Source organism: Engystomops pustulosus, chromosome 6 (genome assembly GCF_040894005.1).
Source record: "Engystomops pustulosus chromosome 6, aEngPut4.maternal, whole genome shotgun sequence".
NCBI lineage: Eukaryota > Metazoa > Chordata > Amphibia > Anura > Leptodactylidae > Engystomops > Engystomops pustulosus.
In genome coordinates this window covers 66,033,965-66,057,541 of record NC_092416.1, presented here as the reverse complement: position 1 = coordinate 66,057,541, position 23,577 = coordinate 66,033,965, and the positions used below count along the sequence as shown (strand labels likewise).

Genomic DNA, 23,577 nt, shown 5'->3' with positions numbered 1-23,577 from the left:
ACTAAGGCAGAACTAGATCCATCATAGATCAGGAGCCAAAAAGAAGAGCAAACCAGGCGCAAAAACAGGCGAACCTGAGACCCCTTTATGATTAATGTCCCCCTATATTTACACAGGAGACAATACAATACAATACAACCATGTTAGTGTTCAGGTATAACCAAAGATAATAGGATAATGAAGGGTTAAGGTGCTGCAGTCCAATAATATATGCTCAAGAAGGTAATAGTGTAATAATATATATTTATGTATAGAGTGTATACATAAATATACCTTATATAACTCATACATGAATATAAGAAGCTACTGACTATAATATGATTGTAAAGTTGTGAATATAAGCATCATCTGTCCAGACATAAAGAAGAGATGATTATATATTTATATATATGGGGACATAGTGGGGGACATTAATCATAGTGTGTCTGTTTTTTAAGCAAAACACTCAGTTCAAGGATTAAATAAGATATGTTTCTGCATCAGTGTAGCTACAGCATTTTCAAGGTATGTTTGGTTCACAATGCATAGAGATGGTAGATTTCATTCAAAGATTCTTTTATAGCAGGAGGTTGTAAAAATAAAAAAATTGTTCTCAATCCGCCACCTTCATGGCAGTGGGGGTGAAGGAGCATGAAGGCGGGGGACTGGGTTGGCGCAGGGCATCCGCCTGCGCACTCATTGCAGGGCCTGGTGTAGGGATAAACACTGCACAAGACCCTGTCGGATACATCAAGAGGCTGCGCTTGTGCACAGGGATATCCAGGGATATATCAAGGGATCTCCAAACCAGAAACTTTGAACACAGTTCATTCCCATGGTCAGAGGTTTAGGTCAGGAGATCCCTTCAGTGAATCTCACTGACTGCATTCGCTCATGGAAATAAAGGCCTTAGTCACCTCTCTCTCCCGTTCAACTGTATTGCCGCCAATCAATGTTGGGTTCTGTTTGTATTTTGAGACTACTGATGTTGTCCTGACCACAGACGCATGCAACTCCAGATATGCAGACTAAGAATACCAGCACACAAACATTTTTTTCCTATGGCCACATACTCTGGGTCTCTTGACTATTTTTGCCGGCAGTGTGTCAAGATTGTTTACCTGACTCTGAGTCGTATGGTACACATGTGACCTGGATTGAATCTGTAACTTTCACCTTTATAACAACTGTGTGTATTAGGGCATAGAAATACATAGGATCTGAGCTGCAGTTTTAAGCACTGTATTTGATAGACTGCCAATTTTTCTAATTTTCCTACCTAGAAAGAATAGAGCGGTCTGAAACTTTTATTGTAGGTACCAAAATCTAAAAAAAAAATTGAAAAATCCCATTGCCAGATTTTTTAATTAATTAAAATTTTATTGCATGAAATAAGGTTTTGATCGTCTATACAGTAGACCAACAAAAATTATGGTTCTCTTCTCCTACTCTAATCCTAACCCTAAACCTTTATAAAAGACATCTATTCACATATTCAATCAATCACACTCCAACCTCTCCACCAAAGCCAAGAGTAAACAGCAAAACTCAGCCCTGCCAGGGCTAGGGTGAGCTATAGGATAATAGGCAAACTGCTTGGTGAAAAGGCAATAACTGATGGTGCACAAGCACAAGATGACTGTCAATGGTTCTATGCAAGATCTTGCCTTGTGGGGTGAGGGTGATTGTGAGAAATATCAGGAATCAGCAGTACTAACATACTAAGCCATTATGGATAAAAATTATTCACGGAATGCAAGGTGTCTTGCTAACACCAGCACATGGCCAGGCTGTTTGAAGTTCACCAATAACCATCTGGATGATCCAGAGGAGACATGGGGGAGGGTCTTGTGGTCAGATTAGACCAAAATAAAACTTATTAGTATTGACCCCACATGCCATACTTGGAATAGAAGACAGATAAGTACTTTGACTACTGCACTGTATTAAAGGGAAGATAAATAGTCATGTCTCAAGATTCATGTCTTCACATGAGAGGGTGGATCATGGCTGGGACAGCTAGTACAACTAAGAAGTAGTTCTGTAAGAAGCGTATTAATGTCATGGAGTTTCTCCAGACCTGAACCCAACAGAAAATCTTTCGAGGGAGCAGAAACTCAATGAAGCCCAGCAACAGCAACAAATCCCTACTGCAGTGTGTGCAAACTACAAGAACTAGAAAAAACGGTTAACCTCTTTGATTTAAAACACATTTTTCTGTACTAAATATTAACCCCTTAACTAACAGACCCTTTTTCGTTTTTGAGTTTAATTTTTTCTCACAACCTTCAAAAATCCAAAATTTATTTATTTTTCCATGCAATGAACTCTGTGAATGATTGTTGGCTGCGTGATATATTGCATTTCATAGTGCAAGTATTTAATATTCCATGTCATGGAAGAAAAAATGAATTGTTCCGTATTCGTGTGGGCTTGGATTTTAGGCTTTCACTGTGCTCCCAAAATGACATGTCATTGGCTTGGTATGATCATGGGGAAATCAAATTTATATAGGTTTTATAATGTCTTCATACAATTACAAAAAAGAAAACCTGTACAAAAAAAAATATTCTTGCCCTTATAACTTTTTGATACATCAGTTTATGGAACTGTGTCTGGTGTCATCTTTTGTGACATGGGTTGACATTTTCAATGCTAGCATTTTGAGGACCGCACAGCCTTTTGATCAATTTTTATAATTCTTTTTATATGTAGCAAAATGGGGAAACAAGTGTCCAGGAATAACCGTTGTTATATTTTAGATAGATCTGACATTTTGAGATGTGGCGATATCTAACATGTTTTTCATTTTTACTGTTTATTTACATTTATATCAGTTCTAGTTTAATTTAAATTTTTTTAAATTGAATTATCAAGGCTGTCATAGCAACAACTGGTTGCTCCCCGATGAAGTCACAGGGAATGATAAAAAGCCAAAATACTAGTACAGATCACGGGTCTTACACTCAGCAAACACTCAATGGGGCACATTTACTAAGGGTCCGTCAGACGCATTTCCGTTGGGTTTCCCAAACTTTTTCGTTTTGCCCTGAATTGCCCCGGCTTTTTGGTGCACGCGATCGGATTGTATGCAACACAAATTGGGTGACGTGCCCGACGGACTACCCGACTGATTCGGACAAACCGCGGAATTTAAAAATGAAATTGTGTCACAAGATCAGCACTTAAATGTACTGGGAAAAAGTTGGTGAACCCCAGCGGACCTCAGCGGGGGAAGCGACACTTGCAGGAAATTGGACGCATGATCTTAGTGAATCCTCGTTGGACATTCCGGATTGGCGGCGTCAATGGGACGGGTAAGTAAATGTGCCCCAATGTGTATGGAGTGGGCTCAGCCCCAGCTGATACATTAGTGTGCATGAGGGCTGAGTTTCTGACTTTCTATTTGAATCTATTTCTCCTTGTGAGCTACAATGAATATCATCCCCTTATAGTCAGTGAGATTATTAACATTTGATCTCTTTTTAACCTCACAACGATCGATAACAAAACCTTCTCCAACTAGAACTTTCCTAGCAAACTCCTCATCATATCTGAGCATATGAAACTTTTCTCTATGGATTGTAAAATAAGTTGCATCTTTAATCCCAATTAATATGATATGTCCTCCAGGTTTGAGCAACTTTGAGAACTTCCTGAGATATCTGATGTAATCATCTTGGTCTTTGCTGATAACTTCTAGCAAAGAAGCAGTAATGATACAATCGGCTGGTGGTAAATCTATTGGTTCTGTTATATTCTCTTTCTCGAGGTCACATTTTACAACATGTTGCAGCGCGGATCTCACTTTTCCTTCCCTGGCTTCTAACTGGTCACTGAAATGGTAAAAATAGAGAAACAGTCAACATTAGAGAGGCAGCTTGAAAGCTCATTAGATTATTATACAAAGCTGATTTTAATTAATATATTATATTTTAAGTTTATACTGCACCCTTACGACAAATTATTATTATATCTAAATCATTGGTGTCTAATATTAAATGCTACTCAAAAAGAGATCTTAAAATTTTAAGAAAATATCACTGTCAACAATCTCAATTACTCATCTAGTGCAATAGTGAAACAGAAGATAATAAAGTTACACACCTTATAATAACAAACTAAGATAGCAATATTCCAGCAAATGCACAATTGATACCAATAAGAACTTTACTGCATAAGACGTAGTGGGATGTGGAGGAATTTATGAATCTCTTGAGGCACAAGGCTTTTAGACCTCCTTTTAAACTTTTTCAGCAAGTTCGACTATAGGAGCATGGCTACTGGAAAATATTCTGTGTGCGAAAAGGAAGTGTGCCACTAAAAGCAGGTGTAAAATACTGTAGATGTTAAGATCTGCAATTGAGACAACTGTGAGGCATTGTACACCAGAAAACTGATGTAACTATAATGATAAATCCCTCCTGATGTTTTGTCATTTAATATTTGCAAACCATCAGGTAATATCTGTGCCTGTATCATCCTTTGTCTGTAAAATACAGCTGAGGATGTCTGAGGATGTCATTTTATTCTGTGCTTGCTTATCTGAACACTGGCTTAATCCTTTACTAGAACCTGCATTGATTTCCACCACATCTATCTGTTTCCTGGGAACTTAACTAATAGTTAATCTACTGTTTGTATTGCCTCGTCTTTGAGTCCATGTTAACACTATGACACAAGAAGAAACATTGACCAGTTGTCTTCTACTGCTTAGGGTTGAACGAGCAAATGGTAAGACAGAGTAAGGTATAATACAGAACATTATAGCAAGCCTTAATAATCTTCTCTTGATTTGGTTCAGTCTGATGGGGCTGGTTTTTGGCCTTTTGAAGGGAGATCCCCAAACCTAGGCTCTAAAATGTCCTCTAGAATCAGTGTAGAATGTTTTTATGCAATACTTTTTGTCTGTTTATTGTGAGCCTGATCATTTAGTGCTTGCAGAGTACCAACTCATATGCATCCTATATTCTTCAACAGAGCATTGCATGGAATTCTATAGGCACTATGTTACATTGAACTGGTAAAATGCTCCTTTCTATAAGACACACCCCAGATTTACCCTTCCAAATAAGGAAAAATATATTTTACAGCTATTAAAATATCCCTGTTGGTTGCACAACAGCACAGCATGCACAGCATTGCTACATCCACACATTTACACGCACAGCATTGCTACATCCATTCATTTACACAAATAGCTCTGCTATCTATGAAATTGTATGAAGTACTATGTCACTTGAACATGCGCATCAACCAATCTCCAATACAGCGGTCAAGACTGCTGGATCATACGTAGGCACTTTTTTGAAAGATATTTTCTTGCTTAAAAGTGTGTTTTATAATCTGAAAAATGTGGTAACAGTTTGAATACCTATAATTTTGAGTAGAAATGTTTTTTCTAAAATGAGGTAGTTCAAAACACATACGTTTCTTTTCAAATATTTTGAATTTCATTGGGTTTCCCTTGATAAAATACTCAACCTGTTTCCTTCCATTTCTACATGGAGTTTTGCAGCATGACACCAGTTGAATGCTCCTGTACGAGTGTCCACCCATCTCTTCAGCTCTAGGGTGCATCTGTCTTTGATCTTTAACACTATCATGTGTTTGAAAAACTCACAGGCTGCGTACAAGTGTGGAACCAAGGAGCCAATGGTGAGGTCTATCAAGATGTCACCTTTAATATGACCTGTAAAAGAAAGTTTGCATTCAGTGTGTTATCATGATGGACTTCCTGAAAACTTGGAGATGGTGATTTAATAACAGGCAGATGCCCCTCAGGTAGGGTATGAAGGATTGCATGTGTTATGTGAAATATCGCCCTTTTCCTTTTACATTTCCTACAATGCCTTTCATTTCCTTTATCTCTAGTACTGTAGTTCACAGAATCACAAACATGATGCAATATGATATATAGTAAATGTATCTTTAGTACACTCCTCAAAAAATAGAGGGAAAGCTAATATACCACATCCTAGACCTCAATGAATGGAATAGTCCAGTTACAATTCTTTAGTCGTTACATTGAGAACAATGAAACATACAAATGATGAGGAATATGCCAGTTTTCTGGTGTAGAAGCACTAAAAATGCAAGATGCACAATGCAAAAAATTGCAATTACTCTTGCGACTACCCTACCCCCTCGCCATGGGGCTAGGTTGGCCAGGACGCACCCAGCACAGCACTTCTGGCAGATCAGGAGGTCTAAGGTGATTACTAAGAGAATGCAAATCTGACATTTTTTCTAATAAAAATGTTCTACATTTATTGTGGTCCAAAACCTATTCCGGAGTTGATGTACATCACGTAATGAGGTTTATTGGCACATTCCTGGCCTGCATGTACATTTTAGCAATTGCACAGGCTCAAAAGAAGAGCATGTGCAAGTCCTGTGGGAGCTTCGCCGTGTGTGACAGCTTGGCTCCTGCACAATACTCGTGATCCTGGCTGTTTAACCCTATAGGGCATTGCTGGTTACTGACTGAAATAATGGGCATCCTCTGTGCCAGGCAAGCACCTTAGGGCCTCAATTGATGCCCATTAGATAGTCCTGGAACAGTGTGCCTGTCAGTAATATGCTCAAATACTTTAGTATTGAAGTATATTATATTAAACAAGTGATCAAACCATCACTTGTTCAAGTCCCACACTGGGACAAAATAAAATATTAAAAACATAAAAAAGTACAAATAAAAAAAAAACAAAAGAATAAGTCTGAAAATTCCCTAATTCATCATTAAAACACATCATAACATAAAAAAGTGAAAATCACCATAAAAAACTGTGATTGTGATACTCACGATCCTGGTTGTAAAGTTCGATAGATGCCACCATCACGGTGATCAGGGTGTCTATAAGGAATAGCCAGGTACTCACTCAGATGATCAGTATCCTTTATGCCTGGCACAGAGGTGCCAAGTACTTCTGGGGTCTGATGAAGGACCCAATGGCTCCCTTCAATAGAAGCCTGTTAGATTGTGCTGAAACAGTGTGCCTGTCAGAATGCAGTGGCTGACTAAAGTAATATGCTCTAATAAATCAGTATTGCAGTATATGATACTGAACAATTGATCAAATGATCACTTGTTCATGTCCCACACTGAAACAACAAAAAACTGTAAAAACATAAAAAATAAGTATAAGTATAAAAAGAATTATTCAAAAAAGAATAAAAGTGTCAAAATTCCCTAATCCATCATTAAAAGACATCATAACATAAAAAAGGAAACATCAGCATTAACCCCTTAAGGACGCAGTCATTTTACAGCTTAAGGCTCAGTCCCATTTTTTGGATTCTGACCTGCGTCTCTTTATATGGTTATAACTTTTGAACACTGTTACTTATCAAAGTGATTCTGAGACTGTTTTTTCCTCACATGTTGTACTTCATTTTAGTGGTAAATTTTGGCTGATAAGTTTTGCGCTTATTTACAAAAAAAAGAAAAAAATTATGAATTTTTAGAAAAATTTGCCATTTTCGAAATTCAAAATCACAGCGTTTTCAGGCAGATCAATTTAACACCTAAATAACTTGCTGAATAACATTTCCCATTTGTCTACTTTGCATTTTCATCATTTTTGAAATGTTTGAATAATTTATTTTGACGTCACGCGGCCTAGAAATCGAATAGCGATTTTCCGTACTTTCAGAATTGACTAATTTGGGGATAAATACTGTTTGAAATTAAATTTTACATATTTAGCATCAAAAACCCCCTATATAATCTACCCATTTTCAAATCTGCACTATCAGAAACAGCATTTACAAAGATTGCTAACCCCTTGAGATCTTCATAGTAATTGAATCAAAATGGCGGTGAAATTTAGAATGGTCAAATTTTTTCGGTTATACGTTCATTTAGCCCTAAAATTTACACATTTACAAAAGATAAAAAGAGAAAACCCACCATAAAGTTTGTTCTACAATTTCTCCTGAGTGCAGCGACCCCCCACATGTGGACATTACTTGTGTTATGGGGGCACAGCGAGGCGCAGAAGGGAAGGAGCCCCCTGCAGCTGCCAGGATTTTAGTTTCCTCATTGGCCCCTTTTGAAGGCTATAAAATTTTCGCTTTTCCATTATTTGGGCCATGTGATGGCTTTTTTTTTGCGCAATGAGATGCTTTTTCCAGTGTTACCATTTTGGGGTTGGTATCACCTATTGTTGAAAATTTAGGAACTTTTTTTGAGGTCATGAGTAGAAAAGCATCAATTCTGTACTGGATTTTTTACTTTTTTTTTTTCCGTGTCCACCGTATATCCTAATAATCCTGTTATCTTTATTCTATGGGTCGATACGATTACGGGGATACCAGACATGAATATTTTTTCTTATGTTTTACTAAATTTTCCAAATAAAACCCTAATGTGGGGAAAGATCTATCATTTTTGCATCGCCGTTTTCCAAGTGGCATAACATTGTTACGTTTTTAACTACAGAGCTGGTTGATGGCTTTTTTTTTGCGGGACATGTTGTTCTTTGCAACAGTATCATTCTGGAGTACATATGTTTTGCTGATCACTTTCTATTGCATTTTTAGTGGGATATAATAGGTAAATATAATAATTTTTGGCAGGTTTTTAACGTTTTTTTTTACAGCGCTCATCATATGGGTTCAATAGTTATTTAGTTTTATTCTATGGATTGTTACGGACGTGGTGATACTATATATGTGGGGTTTTTGTTATGATTTAGACTTAGATTTAGTGTTATATGTCTCTTTATATGTTTTGGGGCTTATGGGCTTTTTTAGTGATTTATAAAGTTATTTTTTATTGAAAAACATTTTTTTTTACATTTTTTACTGGATCCACCATGGGATATGAACAAGCAATCATCTGATTGCTTGTTCATGATAATACTCTGCAATACTGATGTATTGCAGGGTATTAGCAGTGCCAGCCTATGTAGATGCATAGGCTGACACTTTGCCTTTAAGATGACATCACAAACGCCATCTTAAAGGCACTGCCTTCAGGCTTCTCTGGGGTCCTGATCGGACCCCAGAGGTGCCAAGGCAGTGATCGTTTTCGGGGGGGGGGGGGCGATCGTGGGGTAAAGACCCCCAGAAGGCATGTTAAATGCCGCGGTCGCATTGACGGGTTAAACGCCCGGGTGTTAGCCGGGGATGTCATCGGTAGATTACCGGCATCGTCTCTGCACAGTAACTGTACTGCGCTGAGCGCTGTTCGTGGGACTCAGCGCAGTACAGCTACGGCGCAGAGCGCTAAGGGGTTAAAATACTCCAGCACAAACAGCTGAGATTGTGATACTCGCTGGCTCCTGGCTGTACAACCCTATAGATACTGATCATGGTGACCGAGGTGTCTATAAAGCTTAGCAAGGTAGTCAATCGAACGATCAGCATCTTTCATGCCAGGAACATAGATGCCGGCCACTACCATAGGAGCCAATGTTTGCCTTTAATAAATGCCTGTTAGATTGTGCTGAAACATTGTGCCTGTCAGCCTTTGCAGAATGTATAGGTTGACTAAAGTATTAGTAAAAGTAAGTGCATCAGTATTGCAGTATATTACATAGAACATGTGATCAAATCATCACTTGTTTGTGTCTCACACTGGGGCATAGTAAAAAAGAAGAAAAAAAGTACAAATAAAAGAAATTCAAGAAAAGTAGAAGTCTCAAAATTACCAATCCTTTGTTAAAACCATTATAATTTAAAAAAGTGAAAATCACCATAAAAACATTATCTAGTTGGTATTATTCTGTCCATAACAATCTGTATATTAAAATGTTAATGAACCCATTTGGTGAACGTTGTAAAAAAAACACAAAAATTACAAAGTCATTGCTAAGTCTCACATCCGACTTCTAGAAAATAGGACATAAAGTGATCAAAAAGTAAAATTCACCAAACACAATATAGATAAAAAGTACAGCTTATCCTACAAAAAAGATGCCCTAAAATAAAAAAAATTATGCGTCCTAGAACATGGCTATGTAAAAGCAAGCACATTTTTGCAAAACAATCCAATCATAATAGGCTATTAACTAATCATGGTGACCAATAGAATAAAGATAACATATTATTTGAATGGTACGGTGAACAAAAAAATGCTACAAACCTTAAACGAGAATCAATAATTTTCTTATCCAACCAAAGAATAGTGAATCAAATCTCATCAATTAGCTATTTAACTCCCCTAAAAGATGTACCTGAAAAGTAGATCTCATCCTGGAAAATATAATCCCCCACATGTCCACATTACAGAAAAATAAACATTTTATAGCCTGTAAAATGTGACAGGCAAATCTGCCTTGAATGGCGCTCTTTCTATTCTATGCCCATACAGCAGTTTACCAACACATTTGGGTTATGGGCATTCTTGGGAGAAATTGGGTATTAAACTTTGTGGAGCTTTTCATAATTTAAACCATTCCAATCCATTGTTTTAACCCCTTTGAAAGGGTCAACAAACTTCTTAAAGTTGGGGTTTTACACATTTATTGTTGCAGTTAACCCCTTAACGACTTGGCCTTTTTTAGTTTTTTCACTTCCATTTTTCACTCACCAACTTCAAAAATCTTAAAACTTTTTTATTCTTCCACATAAAGAGCTGTGTTATGGCTTATTTTCTGTGTAACAAATTGCACCTCATAGTGACGGTATTTAATATTCCATGGCGTGTATTGGGAAGCAGGAAAAAAATTCCAAATGCAGTGAAAATGGTGAAAAACCACATTTGCGAATTTTTCTTGTGGGCTTGGATTTTACAGCTTTCACTCTGCGTCCTGAATGGCATGTCTACTTTATTATTTGGGTCGGTACAATCACGTGATGCCAAATTTGTATAGGTTTTATAATGTTTTCATACATTTAAAAAAATGAAAACCTCTAGTACAAAATATTTTTTTTTTATTTTGCCATCTTCTGGCGCCAATAACTTTTTCATACTTTGGTGTACGGAGCTGTGGGTAGTGTCATTTTTTGTGAATTTTGATGGCGTTTTCATTGCTATAATCTTTGGGACTGTGTGACCTTGTGATCACTTTTTAATAATTTTTTTATATTTTTGAAAATGGCACGCTATTTTCCATTACGGGGTTAAATGCAATGAAAAAACGTTATTATATTTTAAAAGATTGGGCATTTTCGGATGCGGTGATACTTAATGTGTTTATGATTTTTACTGTTTATTTATATTTATATCAGTTTTTAGATTTTTTTATTATAACTTTTTTTTTATTTTTACTTTTACTATTTTTCAGACTCCCTAGGGTACTCTAACCCTAGGTAGTCTTTTTCATCCTATCATATACTGCCATACTATTGTATGGCAGTATATGTGGATTTTACTCCCCATTCAATTAGCACATTGTAATGCATGGGTTAAAACGAAGTAGTCTCGGGTATTTGGAACACCCGAGGCTACCATGGCGACGGTTCGCCGCTCCCCGTGACGTCATAGGGGAGCGACGATCCGCGACAAGATGGCGGATATTTTTGAAGCCGCCGGCAGCATTGCAAGCACCGATCGCGGGTGTTACCGGTAAGCCTTTGCTGCAATATGCACCGGGACCCGGTGGGGTTAAAGCCTCTCAAAGTCACTTATAAATGAAGGTTTTGTTGATTTTCATAAAATTGCTAAAAATTGCACCCAAAATTCTAAGCTCCATAACAAAAATGAGATGATGCATACAAAACCATATCAACATAGAGCAGATATTTGATAAATGTTAGCAATGAAGTTTTTTGGAAAATCAGAGAATTTTGCTAAATTTTCTTTTTTTAAATTTCAATTAAAAACAAAAGAAATCATCCAAATGTTTAACTAATTTTTATTTACATTGCGTCTACAGAAAACGTTCTTAAAATCCCTTGGATATGTTAAAATGTTTCACAGGACAGATATAAAAAATTGGGCTTGGTCCTGAAGACCTTAAAGGGAACCTGTTACCAGGGTGATGTTTTTATCAGGAGACGGGTTTCTATAGACAAAGTACAGTATATGCCAAATATGTTTTGGAAAAAGATGCAGGTCTATCAACATGTACAAAGTATGCACCATAACAACCTCCTGCTGCAGAGAGTTCCATAGTCTCACTGCTCTTACAGTAAAGATTCCCCGTCTATGGCGATGGTAGAACCGCCTCTCCTCTAGGTGTAGAGGATACCCCCTTGTCCTGGTCACAGGCTTTGCCCTAATTCCTTAATTTGATACAACTGTGGTAACATGGTTAGCCCTCTGATCAGTCCCACTCCAAAAATCATATTTACATTCTTTGTATTTAATAGGCAGCAGGTTGTTGGGTGAATATTGGGTTATCCTGAATTGACTTTCATTATGGCATATTGTTCAAAAGTAGAAGGAATCCAGTAAAGTTTTTTTTTAACATGGATTTACCATAAAGAGTGAAGAATTTTTAACTTTGCTGGATTCCTTCTTGTACTAGATTTGACATTTCCCTCTGCCAGATGGATTGGGATCCTTTCCAATCACTGAGATACAAAATGTATATACTGATTGTTTCCCACATGGAGTTCTTAGGGTTGGACTTTTTCTGCTATATATTATAGGGAAAACTGTTGTTACTGTTGAAAAAGATTAAATCAGATAATACATGGAATATACATACCTAATATGAAAGTTTTTCTAAGATTTTCAATAGGAAACATCAAAAAATCTTCCCCAAAGAACACTCCAGCTTTATCTGATAAATAATTCTCAAGATGGTGTCTGGAATCAAAGTCATGGACATGATAGAGCTTATGGGCACTGGGATCCATTGTGTAATATTCTTCTAGAGAGTCTCTCTGTACCCTGGAACACAACATCTTCATATAAATACTTAAAATCTTTATGCAATTTGTGTCAGAATCACATAGTACATCATGAGTTGTTATCTTCACAAGTTAATTATGGGAATGTGTTATAATGAAATCACATGGCATATTGGATAGACGTAACTCTATTATTGAAAAAAAAAGCAATGGGAAAAAAAAACTGTTTGTCTTCTTGATAGCTTATTAACTGCTTCAGGACTAGGGTAAGTTGCACCTTCATGCCCCGATACAATGTTATTTAAATGCTCTGGCAACAAAATTTTTGAGGCATTGTTTTTTTTTTCCAGGAAAAATACAAGATTTTTTCTGACTGTAGCAATGTGATAACCTAATACACACATTATAATAGAGTTTAGCACTTAATGCTGCAAATTTTGATACATCACATGTCTTCTTTGGCGGCATTTGGGTGTCCTATAAGGTGACAGAAGGGGCAAACACATATTACAATATATTTTTTTATTTCTTCTGTTTTTTAATTTACTTTTATTGTTTATTTTACTTTCTGTCCCTTAAAGGGATGGGAATTTTTCTATTCAGCACTCCTAGAGACATCTGTTGCTATTTGGGCTGTGCTGGGTCAATACAGTTGCTACCTTTGTCTCCATCCCTATTCCCTGTACAGTCCTCAATGGATGACCGGACTTTGCACATTCTTTCTAGTGCAAACTTTTCAACAGGTATTTAATAAGTGCCAGCACCACACATGTGTCGCACACAACCTTTCTGTGTCGCGGCTGCACTATGCTTATGTGGCACAAATTTCTGCCCTAAAGGGGGCGTTCCAGTGCTCAGTCAGACCATGCACCAGATTTAACATGCAAAGTCCAACATAATTGTGTTGCACACCCTTTGTTAAAGTTGCACCAAAAAAAAGTGATACACTTTGTCTGGACAGTGCAGAGGGTGCCAGATTCATGCAGATCATGCGCCAGAAATCTTAATCTGGCACCCTCTGCACACTACACAGGCAAACTTGTTGTTTTCTTGTTGCCTACAGAGTTTATCAAATGCTCTAAATTAAGTGCTCAAATTTGTTAAAATTTAAAAGCTTCAAGAACAATTTTGCATAAGTCTATTTTTCAGACTTTGGATCTGATGTGTATTTATCAAAATATCCCATTTATCAACATTTTTGCACACATTTCGATTTTTGGCAATTACAGAACCATCTGTCACCAACATGAAAAAGACCTATGTCAAATCAGCTAATTTTTTTCCTAGGAATCCAAATCTGCAATAAAAAAATGAAGGTTCCCATTCAAGATTTTTAGGTTACCCCTTGTGGATGCTTTTTTTCTCAGATACTTTTAGTGAGTAAAGGTTGCGTTTGGGAAAGTCTGGGTAATTCAGTGCCCTTGTGAAAAGTGTGAATCGAGTCAATGCACAGTAGATGCACCAGGAAGAAGAAGATGAACTCCGGCGGACCTAAGAGGGGAAGCGACACATGCAGGATATCAGGGCACGATTTAGTGAATCGCATTGGATTCACGTTGGACAATGCACTTTCAGTGAACTTCTCCGGACGGGTAAGTAAATGTTTCTCCATGTCTTATTTGGGCTTAGGTCGATGGTGTGCTCTGTAGAGAATTATTTCACTGGAGGACACATGCAGAAAGTAACTCAAATTTAAACCAAATTTGTTTCATATGCATGAATCTATAGTGCAAATGATATCAAACTATTTATATTATATGTGATAGGGTAAATGCTTCCATGTCCTGTTTAACCTTCCCTTTCTAGTGAATTGACTGACTTATCTCCTTACATAGCTGAATTATCAAGTAAAATATCACGTGTATAAAGTCTAATGGGAATATTTAACATACACCAAGCCTGGAATATAAATAAACGCAGCCGGAAAATTTTCACAATGTGAAAAGTCACCGGCTGCAGAGAGTGTGCAGGCGTGTGGACAATAATGCCACGGCCCACTTACGGCCGGCCCACTCACGGCCGGTCCCGCCCTCCTTTTGGCCCCTTCACGCCCCAGGTTTTTCTTCTTTAGGGGGTCATTTATATTTTTCTTCTACTGCCATCGCTACTTGACTTTCAGCATGTACAGTATATTTGACACTGGAAGTGGTAGGTGCATTACATATATAAGGACCTATATAATGTCATAAGAAAAAGAAAGTCCAACCAACTGCTGTGATTGGTGCTGCCAATTTTCATTTTGATTCATCAAAACCCAATAACAAAACATAATTAGGGGGACCGTACATGACTTATTGACCCAATTCTGATGTAAACACTGACAATCGCGACCTTCTGCCTCCTTTATTATTAACATGAATAGTTTTAATAACCACATTTGGTGTTAACCTTTACAGCAGCCTCAAGAGCTGGTATGGATACAGCTCTTATTAAGGTGTATGATGAGTTGCCAAGGCATGCTCTGTGCAGGTAGGAGATGGAAATAAGCTATGGCATCCTCTTTTGTCACTAGGGTAATTTTTACTTGCCGCCCTGTCCAGAATAAACAAGGTGACAGTTACATAGAAAACCCTACAAAAAGGTAGTAGCAGAATATTATTAGTTGTATTCTTTACTAAACATGGATGATAACTAGAGATGAGCGAACATACTCGTCCGAGCTTGATGCTCGTTCGAGCATTAGCGTACTCGAAACTGCTCGTTGCTCGGACGAATACTTCGCCCGCTCGAGAAAATGGCATCTCCCGCCGTTTTGCTTTTTGGCGGCCAGAAACAGAGCCAATCACAAGCCAGGAGACTCTGCACTCCACCCAGCATGACGTGGTACCCTTACACGTCGATAGCAGTGGTTGGCTGGCCAGATCAGGTGACCCTGGGATAGACTAGCCGCTGCCCGCGCTGCTCGGATCATACTGTGTCTGGATGCCGCTTGGGAGAGAGCTGCTGCTGGTCAGGGAAAGCGTTAGGGTGTTCTATTAGAATAGTGTTAGGCAGGAGTGATTTAACAAGAACCCAACAGCCATTCTTAGGGCTACAATAACGTTATACTTTTTTTTTTTTGTTTGCTTGTGGCTGGGCTTGCTGGCACTAGTAGTGCAGCTAGTACCATATTGTGAGGAATTTGCAGGGGGACTTGCTACCGTTGTGTTTAGCTCTTAGTGACACACATATCCACCTCAAACACCAAAGTGGGAAAATTTATTAGGGGTTTGATTTCAATTAGGCACAGTCTGCCATTTACTTTTTATTTTACGTTTATTTTTTCATAACTCAGCGTCATCTCATCTGGCATAGCAGTGTGCTTTCATACTTGGCTAGAAAATAGCCATAGGAGAATCCAAATGGCTTACTTACGCCTACAATAGCGTTATATATATTTTATTTCTGGTTGATCTGCTGGTGGCTGTCCTTGCTGCAGTGCATCTACTAGCCAATTGTGAGGAATTTGGAGTGAGACTTGCGACCGCTGTGTTTAGCGCTTAGTGACGCACATATCCATCGCAAAGACCGAAGTGGGAAAATTTATTAGGGGTTGGATTTCAATTAGGCACAGTCTGGCAGTTTCTTTTTATTTTACGTTTATTTTTTCATAACTCAGCGTCATCTCATCAGTGTGCTTTCATACTTGGCTAGAAAATAGCCAAAGGAGAATCCAAACGGCTTACTTACGCCTACAATAGCGTTATATATATTTTATTTCTGGTTGATCTGCTGATGGCTGTCCTTGCTGCAGTGCATCTACTAGCCAATTGTGAGGAATTTGGAGGGAGACTTGCGACCGCTGTGTTTAGCGCTTAGTGACGCACATATCTATCGCAAAGACCGAAGTGGGAAAATTTATTAGGGGTTGGATTTCAATTAGTCACAGTCTGCCATTTACTTTTTATTTTACGTTTATTTTTTCATAACTCAGCGTCATCTCATCAGTGTGCTTTCATACTTGGCTAGAAAATAGCCAAAGGAGAATCCAAACGGCTTACTTACGCCTACAATAGCGTGATATATATTTTATTTCTGGTTGATCTGCTGGTGGCTGTCCTTGCTGCAGTGCATCTACTAGCCAATTGTGAGGAATTTGGAGGGAGACTTGCGACCGCTGTGTTTAGCACTTAGTGACGCACATATCCATCGCAAAGACCGAAGTGGGAAAATTTATTAGGGGTTGGATTTCAATTAGGCACAGTCTGCCATTTACTTTTTATTTTACGTTTATTTTTTCATAACTCAGCGTCATCTCATCAGTGTGCTTTCATACTTGGCTAGAAAATAGCCAAAGGAGAATCCAAACGGCTTACTTACGCCTACAATAGCATTATACATATTTTATTTCTGGTTGATCTGCTGGTGGCTGTCCTTGCTGGAGTGCATCTACTAGCCAATTGTGAGGAATTTGGAGTGAGACTTGCGACCGCTATGTTTAGCGCTTAGTGACGCACATATCCATCGCAAAGACCGAAGTGGGAAAATTTATTAGGGGTTGGATTTCAATTAGGCACAGTCTGGCAGTTTCTTTTTATTTTACGTTTATTTTTTCATAACTCAGCGTCATCTCATCTGGCATAGCAGTGTGCTTTCATACTTGGCTAGAAAATAGCCATAGCAATAGGATAGCATCGTTTGGTTTTAAAAACTAAAAAACACAAAAAAAAACTAAAAAACACAAAAAAACACAAAAAAAAGTAAAAAAAAAAATTAAAGTTATAACTTTCATTTTCAAAATGTTTAACCCGAGGGCTAGGGGTAGAGGACGAGGGCGAGGGCGTCCAACTACTGCAGGGGTCAGAGGCCGTGGTCCTGGGCGGGGTGAGACACCACCTGCTTATGAGGGAGCAGGGGAACGCCGCAGAGCTACACTCCCTAGGTTCATGTCTGAAGTTACTGGGACTCGTGGTAGAGCACTGTTGAGGCCAGAACAGTGCGAAGAGGTGATGTCGTGGATTGCCGACAATGCTTCGAGCAATTTGTCCACCAGTCAGTCTTCCACGCAGTCCACCCATGTCACCGAAATCGGCACTCCTCCAGCTCCTGCACCTCAGCCTCCTCCCCCCCAGTCTGCCCCCTCCCATGAAAATTTGGCATTTGAACCGGCATACTCTGAGAAACTTTTTTCTGGACCCTTCCCACAGTCACAAACCACTTGTCCGGTTGCTGCTGAGCAATTTTCCGATGCCCAGGTTTTCCACCAGTCGCAGTCTGTGGGTGATGATGACCTTCTTGACGTAGTGGAAGAAGTGTGTAAAGAGGTGTCCGACGATGAGGAGCCACGGTTGTCAGACAGTGGTGAAGTTGTTGTCAGGGCAGGAAGTCCGAGGGGGGAGCAGACTGAGGGATCGGAGGATGATGAGGTGACAGACCCAAGCTGGGTTGAGAGGCCGGGTGAACACAGTGCTTCTGAGACGGAGGAGAGTCCTCGACCAGAACAGGTTGGAAGAATCAGTGGTGGGGCCAGACGGAGAGGCAGGGCCAGAGCAGGTGCATCAGCGCCAAATGTGTCACGTAGTCAAGCTCCCGTGGCGAGGGCTAGATTTTCAGAAGTCTGGAGGTTCTTTAGAGAAACACCGGATGACTGACGGACTGTGGTGTGCAACCTGTGCCAAACAAAGATCAGCAGGGGTTCCACCATTACTAGCTTAACTACCACCAGTATGCGCAGGCATATTAATGCTAAACACCCCACTCAATGGCACCAAGCCCGTTCACCTCCAGCCGGGCACACCACTGCTCCTTCCCCTGTGTTAGCCCCCTGCCCAGGACCCCGGCCCAAACACTTCCCGTGCGAAAACCCTTTCTTCGCCTCCACGATCGTCCACAGCATCCACCAGCATTCAGCTCTCCATACCCCAGACGCTGGAGCGCAAAAAGAAGTATAGTGCAACCCACACACACGCCCAAGCCCTCAACGTCCACATCTCCAGATTACTTAGCCTGGAGATGCTGCCCTATAGGCTGGTAGAGACCGAGGCCTTTCGCAACCTCATGGCGGCGGCCGCCCCTTGGTATTTGGTCCCCAGCTGCCACTACTTTTCATTTCACCAGCACGTGTCAGACAACATCATCCATGCCCTGACCAACGCCGTTTCTGACAAGGTCCACCTGACCACGGACACGTGGACGAGTGCTGCCGGGGAGGGTCACTATTTCTCACTGACAGCACATTGGGTTAACTTGGTGGAGGCTGGGACCGAGTCTGACCTTGCGGCTGGTCATAAGCGCCATCAGTCGGTAGCTCTAGGCACAGCAGCAGTGCCATCGCTAAGCGACAGCAGGCGGTGCTCAAACTCCTGAGCCTAGGCGATAAAATGCACATCGCTCAAGAGCTGTTACAGGGCATCACGGCGCAGACCAATCTGTGGCTGGCACCACTGAACCTGAAGCCAGGCATGGTTGTGTGTGACAACGGCCTTAACTTGGTGGCGGCTCTGCAACTCGGCAGACTGACACATGTGCCATGCCTGGCCCATGTGTTAAATCTCATAGTTCAGCTGTTCGTGCGGCTCAAGAAGGTGCGCCGCATCAGTGCGCATTTCAGGAAGTCCAGCACAGATGCTGCAACTCTCAGGGCAGCGCAGTGCCACCTCCAACTGCCCGCTCACCAACTGTTGTGTGACGTGCCCACAAGGTGGAATTCAACATTGACCATGTTATCCAGAGTTTACCAGCAGCGCAGAGCGATTGTAGACTGCCAGATGTCAACTTCCACCAGAACTGGTAGTCAGGTCAGTCAGCTTCCTCAAGTCTACAATGAGGAGTGGACGTGTATGTCTGATATCTGCCAGGTGTCTGAGTCAACACAGATGGTCAGTGGGGATGCCGCCATCATCAGCCTCACAATCCCTCTGCTTGGCCTGTTGAAAAACTCTCTGGTCAGCATGAAGTCGGAAGCTTTGCGCTCTTCACAAGAGACGGGCGAAGAAGATTCCCTTGTTGATGACCAAAGCACCCTCAGGTCTGTTTCTCAGCGCATATCGGAGGAGGTGGAGGAGGATGAGGAGGAAGAGGAGGAGAATGTTGGCGAGACATTCCTTAACTGTCCTTAACTGTTCAGCGTGTATGGGCAGAAGAAGAGGAGTTGGAGGAGGAAGAAATGGAGGAGGAAATGGAGAGTCAGGCCGGTGAGGGGAGTGAATTCTTGCGTGTTGGTACTCTGGCGCATATGGCAGATTTCATGCCAGGCTGCCTATCCCGTGACCCTCACGTTCAAAGAATTTATTCCAGCACCGATTACTGGGTATTCACTCACCTGGTCCCACGGTACAAGCAAAATCTTTCCACTCTCATCCCTGGAGAGGAAAGGAGTGTGAGAATGCATGAATACCAGCAGGCCCTGGTGCACAAGCTGAAACAGTATTTCCCTTCTGACAGCGCTAGCGGCAGAGGGCGTACTTCTGCGAGACAGGTAGCAAGGTAGAGTAGGCGAGCAGGCAGCTTGTCCAGCACTGGCAGGGGTACGCTTTACAAGGACTTTGCCAGTTTTATGTCACCCCAGCTAGACACTGTCACCTGTCCCCAGTCTCGGCAGAGTAGGGCTGATCTTTACAGAAAGATGGTGAGGGAGTACGTAGCTGACCATACCATCATCCTAAATGATCACACAGCTCCCTACAACTACTGGGTTTCAAAGCTGGACATGTGGCACGAACTGGCACTGTACGCCTTGGAAGCTCTTGCCTGCCCTGCCGCTAGCGTGTTGTCCAAGCGGGTTTTCAGTGCAGCTGGTGGCATCATCATCGATAAGTGTACACGCCTGTCGTCTGACAGCGCTGACAGGCTGACGTTTATCAAGATGAATAAAGCCTGGATTTCTCAGGATTTCCATTCTCCACCAGGTGAAGGAAGCTCAACCTGAATAATTTATGCACTCCTCCTCCTCATTTTCCTCCTTCTCCTCCTCTTTGTACACTAAAGCAGAGGAAACTGGCTATTTTTTGCCAGGGCCAACTGGCTCTAGCTATAGTACTCTATGTATTTAATTTTTCTGGAGGGCCACCTACCCGGTCCTCTGTTTTAAACAATTTTTGGGAGTGCCACATACAGGCACTCAATCTATTTAATTTTTCTGGAGGACAACCTACCTGCTCCTCTGGTTTGAAAACTTTTTTGGACTGCCACATACAGGCACTCAATCTATTTAAATTTTCAGGAGGACCACCTACCTGCTCCTCTGGTTTGAAAACTTTTTTGGACTGCCACATACAGGCACTCAATCTATTTAATTTTTCTGGAGGACCACCTACCTGCTCCTCTGGTTGGAAAACTTTTTTGGACTGCCACATACAGGCACTATCCAAATTAAATTGTCTCCATAGCAGCCTCCACACATCGTCTTTTTAGCTGCCTCAACACGTTGTCTCCATTGCTACCTCCACACGTCATCGCCATAGCTGCCTCCAAAAGTCGTCCATATAGCAAACGAGCTGTGTCAGGCAGAATTTTGGGTTGTTTTCATGGCTTCCACATCAAACTTGTTAACTTTGTCGCCACCTTGCTGTGTTATCCACAAAATATACTGGCAAACTTTTATCATTTACCGATATTATTTCAGCGCTTCTTGCGCATCTGTTTACATTCCCCTCACCCGCCATAACCCAAACTTATAAGAACACTACTACACTTGATCTTATACAAAAGGTTCTTAGAAGTGCTGTTTGGGGAGTAGCCGAGAGACAGGGGCTTGGATAGGCGAAAGCTCGCCTGGCAGCGGAGCGCCAGCTCCATCCCAAGATCCAACTAACATAGCTTTAACTGCAGCATCTTTAATCTACTACTAGTTCACTGCCTCCATACATGGTCCACTTAGCAAACGAGCTGTGTCAGGCAGAATTTTGGGTTGTTTTCATGGCTTCCATATCAAACTTGTTAACTTTGTCGCCACCCTGCTGTGTTATCCACAAAATATACTGACAAACTTTTATCATTTACCGATATTATTTCAGCGCTTCTTGCGCATCTGTTTACATTCCCCTCACCCGCCATAACCCAAACTTATAAGAACACTACTATACTTGATCTTATACAAAAGGTTCTTAGAAGTGCTGTTTGGGGAGTAGTTTAGAGACAGGGGCTTTTGACTGGCGAAAGCTTGCCTGGCAGCGGAGCGCCAGCTCCATCTCAAGATCTAACTAACATAGTTTTAACTGCAGCACCTTTAATCTACTACTAGTTCACTGCCTCTATACATGGTCCCCTTATCAAACGAGCTGTGTCAGGCAGAATTTTGGGTTGTTTTCATGGCTTCCATATCAAACTTGTTAACTTTGTCGCCACCCTGCTGTGTTATCCACAAAATATACTGACAAACTTTTATCATTTACCGATATTATTTCAGCGCTTCTTGCGCATCTGTTTACATTCCCCTCACCCGCCATAACCCAAACTTATAAGAACACTACTATACTTGATCTTATACAAAGGGTTCTTAGAAGTGCTGTTTGGGGAGTAGTTTAGAGACAGGGGCTTTAGACTGGCGAAAGCTTGCCTGGCAGCGGAGCGCCAGCTCCATCTCAAGATCTAACTAACATAGTTTTAACTGCAGCACCTTTAATCTAGTACTAGTTCACTGCCTCTATACATGGTCCCCTTATCAAACGAGCCGTGTCAGGCAGAATTTTGGGTTGTTTTCATGGCTTCCATATCAAACTTGTTAACTTTGTCGCCACCCTGCTGTGTTATCCACAAAATATACTGGCAAACTTGTATCATTTACCTATATTATTTCAGCGCTTCTTGCGCATCTGTTTACATTCCCCTCACCCGCCATAACCCAAACTTATAAGAACACTACTACACTTGATCTTATACAAAAGGTTCTTAGAAGTGCTGTTTGGGGAGTAGCCGAGAGACAGGGGCTTGGATAGGCGAAAGCTCATCTGGCAGCGGAGCGCCAGCTCCATCCCAAGATCCAACTAACATAGTTTTAACTGCAGCACCTTTAATCTACTACTAGTTCACTGCCTCCATACATGGTCCCCTTATCAAACGAGCTGTGTCAGGCAGAATTTTGGGTTGTTTTCATGGCTTCCATATCAAACTTGTTAACTTTGTCGCCACCCTGCTGTGTTATCCACAAAATATACTGACAAACTTTTATCATTTACCGATATTATTTCAGCGCTTCTTGCGCATCTGTTTACATTCCCCTCACCCGCCATAACCCAAACTTATAAGAACACTACTACACTTGATCTTATACAAAAGGTTCTTAGAAGTACTGTTTGGGGACTAGCCATGTGGAGGCGGGGTGGGGCGCTATAGTATATAAGTTTATTTTTTTATTGACTCCCGTATAAGCCGAGGTGAGCTTTTTCAGCACATTTTTTAATCTAAAAAAAATTATGGTACAACATAGGGTCAATGGTCTGTAAATATAAAAGGCAAAAGATTGCCTTTTTGTTGAATTAATATTAGTTATTATCTCTAGGCTCCAGGAACCTTTCTTAGGAGTGATATAGTTCTGGGACTTAATGTTTTTACTAGGGACATCATGGGGTATTATAACGCTTCTGGTTATGTGCATTACATTAACATTGTAATAAAGGTAAAATTTAACATCAAGTTTTGTAATTACCTGGAGGGGATCAGCCTTACTTGTCTGCTTCTAAGCATGAAACTATTATATCCATTTAAAAGGCATTAATTCTTGTTAAGGGTTTTTTAAGATTAACAGTTAAGAAACAAATGTCAGTAGTCACTAGACCTGCTGCTTATTAGTGGCCTCAAGTGCTTCCAATGCCATCACTGGAATACAATGGAAGCAGAACATCAGAGAATTATTCAAAAATCTTGTAAAAAGTTAACCCACAAAACGAATTATATTTTCTGCCATTAGAAAGCCATTATCCCTTAATTGTCCCC

General features: G+C 40.5%; 1 protein-coding gene across 1 annotated transcript; it reads right to left on the bottom strand.

Moving 5' to 3' along the window:
- Positions 1-386: 386 nt before the first annotated feature.
- On the bottom strand, positions 387-12,758 carry LOC140065747 (indolethylamine N-methyltransferase-like). The gene is made up of 3 exons (XM_072113322.1): positions 12,582-12,758; positions 5,464-5,671; positions 387-3,815 (listed from the first exon to the last, which is right to left on the bottom strand). Exons 1-3 carry the CDS (start codon positions 12,730-12,732, stop codon positions 3,392-3,394), a joined length of 783 nt encoding a protein of 260 aa, XP_071969423.1. The 5' UTR covers positions 12,733-12,758; the 3' UTR covers positions 387-3,391.
- Positions 12,759-23,577: the final 10,819 nt, after the last annotated feature.

What these genes read in the sequence shown, in the direction of transcription:
- LOC140065747 (XM_072113322.1), bottom strand. Translation starts at nt 12,732, where the DNA reads ATGGATCCCAGTGCCCATAAGCTCTATCATGTCCATGACTTTGATTCC. An exon ending in TAGAAAAACTTTCATATTAG is followed by an intron (nt 5,672 to 12,581) that starts GTATGTATATTC and finishes TTTCTTTTACAG; the next exon opens with GTCATATTAAAGGTGACATC. An exon ending in GTAGAAATGGAAGGAAACAG is followed by an intron (nt 3,816 to 5,463) that starts GTTGAGTATTTT and finishes TTACCATTTCAG; the next exon opens with TGACCAGTTAGAAGCCAGGG.